The sequence below is a fragment of the Micropterus salmoides genome, unplaced genomic scaffold, assembly GCF_014851395.1.
Source record: "Micropterus salmoides isolate LMB-PRFRI ecotype aquatic unplaced genomic scaffold, ASM1485139v1 Ms_hic_scaffold_1010, whole genome shotgun sequence".
NCBI classification, from domain to species: domain Eukaryota; kingdom Metazoa; phylum Chordata; class Actinopteri; order Centrarchiformes; family Centrarchidae; genus Micropterus; species Micropterus salmoides.
In genome coordinates, this window is record NW_024040054.1 from 25,913 (window position 1) to 31,153 (window position 5,241).

Genomic DNA, 5,241 nt, shown 5'->3' on the forward strand with positions numbered 1-5,241 from the left:
CCTTGACATTATCAGGGAAATAACAGGAAAACAGGAGACGTGGTTCATGGTTGGCATCATTAACACCTTGTTATGTACAGATCAAAGCCAAACACTACTCAGGTCAATCTGTAAGAAACAGGTCTGAATGCTGTACCAGAGTGGTTGGCAAAGCTGGATGAATTCTTTATCATTATAGCCAATACATGTCACCGTTATTTCAGTTAACTTGTAATAAGAGTTAGCATGACAAGGATCAGTTCTTGGACCACTTATGTTCTCTTTGTACAGGTTACCACTAACACATTGTTTACCAGCATAACATTTATTTTCACTGTTATATGACAATCAAAAAAGACTTTTCACACACTGTCAAAATGTAAATAACAGCATTAATAATTTCTGCATTACATTTGAGAGTGCCTGTTTTAGGACCCTGATATCGTGCATGTTGCCTCATGTAAACATAAATTTTCACTGTGGCTTCTCTTGAAGACTCCACAACTATTCTCTAGCAGTAAATGTTTGTTGTTTCTGTTTCTCTTGGTCAGTCTCTCTCAACACACTTTGGTGTGGAGAGCTGCCCTTCAGCTGAACTCTTATTATTAATTACAATCACAAAGACAACTAATTGTTGTAACTTCTTTATTTGTTAATTTCTTCACAAGGAAATATACAATTTCCACCACAACCAACAGATAGAGAATTTAAACAGGTGTTGCTGCCACTTCTGTAGGACTTGAGGACTCCTTTTTTGTGCCAGTAGCCTTCTTATCAGCATGAACAGCGAAGGTTTCTGCCACTAATAATGGGAAGATTATGGTAGCATCCGCTGACACCTAAAGAGGAAGAAAAACAGGCAATGTATTGAATCAGAAAACAAAAATTCTACTAAATCCCCATATTGGTATGTCTGTTTTTATTGCTTGAGATGAGGATACATCATTAAATAATAAGGTTTAGCACACAATCTCTGTTTTGCCATACATAGAGCTTGTAACTGTTAAAATAGAAAAGTAAAACACTCTTGCATGTATGCACTAATCTGTTTGGCAAGACTATGCACCGGTTATTTAACAAGTAAAAAACAGGTGTTGTGCAAATCAAAGTTTCCAAAACTTGTGAATGCAACATAATATTGATACTAGCATGTAATACTATATACCTTCACAGGTTTAGCATCTGCTCTGATTTTGCCCCAGGACACTGCCTCATCAGGTCTGGCCCCTGAGTCACAACCATCAAACTCTTGAGCTGTGTTTACATATACCGCATAGTCAGCTCCCTGCCTCTGGAAGGACAGAAATCAGTTTATTAAAACAAGCTTTATTGATTCATTGAATGATCACGCAGTTTCCTAAAAGTTTAGCATTTGTTTCCTGCTCCACCTTAAGGCATTGAGCATCAAGAATTGGCTACAAATGCATCAGTGAATTCAGAATATGATCACCGCAAATCACAACCTTCATTTCCTGTTACATCTCTACTGTCCTCTTCATATCATGCCCCCCCTACCACACACACACACCCCACCACCCAGCCACCCACCCACACACACATACACCATGAAAACAAGAGAGAGATAATCTACAGCCTTCAAAGACTTTTTAAATATCAGACTGCATTTCTCCACAACGTTCTGAAAGAAGTTGGGGACAACACCAAACTCAAAAATGCAAAAACTCACCCAGAAATTGGCATTGCATATGTGGTGTTTGGCTATACCTCCTCCCAGGATGATTATCCCTGTGCTGTTGGCAGCCACTGCCATCTTGTTCAACTTTGTAATATCTGGAATCAAATTGTGTAATGCGTAAGACCAACAAATAACCACAGAGACAGAGAAAGGTATGTCACCAATGAACACCGTTTTACCTTCATTTATGTCCACTCTGAAGCCAGGGTTCTCAGCTGAGAAGAGGCACAAAACGTCTCCTATAGCGCCGTCGGTCAGGGCAGGGCAGAACACTGGGATGTTATTCTGAAATAGACACCAGATCGCTGCTCAGTAACAGCTCAATTAATTATTGGTTAACACACAAAACACACTCCTGATGTATACCAGGACTCACCTTGTAGGCCCAGTAGTAAACAGATTCCGGGTTGTTTATCTCTTTGCCCATTCGATGGATCATCTTAGATGGTGTCCAGTTAACGCCCTGAAAGACGACACATCACAGAAAAATAAAACTATAATGTGAGCTGAAGGCAAAAGAGGGACCAGGACATCTCAAATGCCACAATAAGAGAACATGTGATTAAATGCTTGGAATTCATAGCTCTGCTCTGTTGTAAAGCCTTGTTAAAACAGAGCAATTTGAGTTTTTAATATTTCAGTAAAATATGAAATGTTATCAAATTAGGTTTGTTTTGAGTGTACACACATTTAAAATTTGTTTTAACACTCCCTGTAATATAAGACATTTTAGGGAAACGGGTAGACAGATGTTCACATACCTGAGTGTTCTGCTCGAGCAGCATCTGCTTCAAGATCGGCATCAACCATTTGTCAAATTTAGTGTAGTTTTCCTCGGGTATCAGAAGGTTCCCAATCCTGCAACAGAAGCGACACAGGGGAGAATTGAATGCTCTTCTCCTTACAGTCTTTCTTTTTTAAATAGACACTCAACATCTCTATTTAGCAGTTTTTATTATTGAGTGGTGGAGACAGGATGCACATCTCTAACTCCTTAGCAAGATAGCCAACTTTACTGTGCTGTTGCAGGGAGAAGAACTTGCTCTGCGTGCAGCATGAAATCAGATCGCAGTTACAATTATTTTTACTGATTTCTTTATTAACACTGTGAGTTTGCAGACAATCATACAGAAACATATTTCTGTATGATAAAAAACCTATTAGTGACACAGCTAAGCTAAGCGCATTAGCTTGGAGAGCTTCTTCCCCCCCTTTAGACTTTAGACTTTATTGTCCCAGTGGGAACTTCTTTTTCACAGCACTGTACATCACCAATTAACGAACAACGTGTTCCTCCTCATATATCATTACCAACAACAGACAGGACAGGTGACAGCAAAGATTCTGGTGTTCTCATCGAGACATCTTGATCAGGGCTGCTGTGGCTGCAGGGATAAGGCTTTTGCCCAAACAATTCCTTCAGCACCTCAGGGACCAGTACCTGTGCCCAAATGGTAGTAGAGCGAAGTGGCAAACTATAAGCTAGAAGTTGTCACAGCGTCATTAAGCTTCTCACCCCACCTCCTGTATTTCACCCGATGAGCTACTGTCACTTTATGGTGTGATCGCTGCTTTAACCCAAACTTGCTGTTTCTCCAGCAACCACACCATGAACACTATCAGGACTAAAATCTTAATGATCACAATTTTAAAGGCGCTCAGCTAGTTCACTTATTTAAAATCATTCCCTATTCTATTTTTAGCCAAACTTACCTGTCAAGGCCTTTTATAAACAGATCCCTGCCAGACAGAGTAAAGTCTCCCATGTAAGTTGGGGCCATACACTTGATCAGATCCTCCTCTATACCTCCAGTTGTGGTCACTAAGACATCAACCTAAAAAAAGAAAGAAACACACTGTATTAGGGAACACATGTAATGTGCTGCTCTGTAGTAGCTGTCTGTAGACCATGTGATTCAAATATTTCCTGAGAGGTTGTTTAGGGACATATTGTTAGTGTAGTTGAAAAGAATCGTACCATTTTGTGTTCTGCAAGGTAGCGGATACTCTCCCGGACTCCACTGCTGATGAGGTTTGAGGTGTAACCGAGGAAGATGGTGCAGCTCCTCCGACAGGGGCAGGTTGATGGGCCTTCATCACACATCCATTCAATGCCTTCACCGGTTGCTGACGCCTCTTGATCTGTGCATTATGTTAGATTAGAAACCATAATCATAGCCTTTTCAATTTACTAGATATAATGAACCAACCACACTACTATAGACTTCATTGAGAGTGTAGTTCATGACAGATGACGGGTTAAGGTAAGTCACGTGGTTAAGGTCAACAATCATTCATCTAACTGTTGGTGTATGCACTGCTGCCAGTATATTACACTGCATCAAAGGTTAAAAAAAATTAATGAGTCCTTAAAATGATCAACATGCTCATTTGCCAAGTTCTCCCTGTGCAGCACCCTTCTCACCATGGTGTTGATCTCCTGGATAGCCAAGCCCAAGTTGGTAGCCTGGAAGCCTGTGTGGAGGTAAGACTGCAGCAGGACTCGGTAGTCCACGCCCTGGTTGAAGTCGTAGCCCTGGACCATTGGTGTACCCTCTGGTAAAGGGATGGACTTTCTGTAGATATTCTCAATTTTGTGGTTATGGTTTGCCATATTGTCTGAAAGAACAATAATATAACATGATAAGAGTTTCTGCACTATTCTCCAAATTACATTGGCCAAGTCCATATATGTGTACCAGTCCACACGCTGACACAGACCCTCTGTTCCTTTCCACAGTGGTAATAAAGTCTGGCTGCTTTTGGTGGAGAGCAATAATCTCGTGCTCACCTACTGTTAGGTCCAGTCCACATATCTGTGATTAAGCCTGTCTCCATGAGCCACCTGCTTTCTGTTCTTCCTGCACCGCCACCTCACCTTATTGAGGTTTCACTGTAAAGAGGCCCTTGTACTGTTGCACTCATGGCCAACAGCTTGCTTTGATTGATCAGCCTAATCATTTGCTTTGCCTAACTTGTTATTCCAGATCCTGGTTGCGTAGTCCTCCCTCTGCTCCACTTCATTCTGTCTCATTAGAGAGTTATTTAATTAGCTACCTACCATTATGTTTGTGGCCTATCCAGTGAGTGTTTGCCTGCCCATTCTGGCAGTAGAATTTCTTGTTTTGTGAACAAAACTAAACTGAACAAAGAAAAGGAAGTTTTTTTAAGTTAGAATTACACATGTGTTATATCCTCTGCTCTCTAGTTAAGCAACATTTAAGTATTCTAGGTGCACTTTACTTAGAGGGAACGAAGATGACAGGTACATACACAATGCAAAGAATGCAGAAGGTAAAGGTTCCAAACAGCTCCATCCTCACCCGCTTATCCGAGGTCGGTCCGGTATATACATATGTTTACCACCTACTCCCTTCTGCCTTCTGTACAGCCAAAAACTGTACTCAGGTAAAAGTACTGTTGCAAAAACAAATACTTAAGTAGAAGTAAAGTGGTCATCAAAATAACTACTTGAGAAAGAGTACAAAAGTATTTACTAAAAAAATTACTTGAGTAGTGAGTAACTTAAGAAAATAAAACAATGGGCCTTTTTTTCCCCAAGTATT

General features: G+C 40.5%; 1 protein-coding gene across 1 annotated transcript; it reads right to left on the minus strand.

Annotated features, from left to right (window-relative positions):
• Window positions 1-619: 619 nt before the first annotated feature.
• Window positions 620-4,289, minus strand: LOC119896725 (deoxyhypusine synthase-like). Its single transcript, XM_038710150.1, has 9 exons — window positions 4,062-4,289; window positions 3,654-3,773; window positions 3,389-3,510; window positions 2,437-2,533; window positions 2,052-2,138; window positions 1,855-1,960; window positions 1,667-1,770; window positions 1,138-1,270; window positions 620-811 (listed from the first exon to the last, which is right to left on the minus strand). Exons 1-9 carry the CDS (start codon window positions 4,287-4,289, stop codon window positions 687-689), a joined length of 1,122 nt encoding a protein of 373 aa, XP_038566078.1. The 3' UTR covers window positions 620-686.
• Between the last annotated feature and the right edge of the window lie 952 nt (window positions 4,290-5,241).

Coding starts and splice junctions, on each gene's coding strand:
- LOC119896725 (XM_038710150.1), bottom strand. CDS start 4,289: ATGGCAAACCATAACCACAAAATTGAGAATATCTACAGAAAGTCCATC. Junction 3,511..3,653: donor ACCTTGCAGAACACAAAATG/GTACGATTCTTT, acceptor TTCTTTTTTTAG/GTTGATGTCTTAGTGACCAC. Junction 1,271..1,666: donor TATGCAATGCCAATTTCTGG/GTGAGTTTTTGC, acceptor CTGTCCTTCCAG/AGGCAGGGAGCTGACTATGC.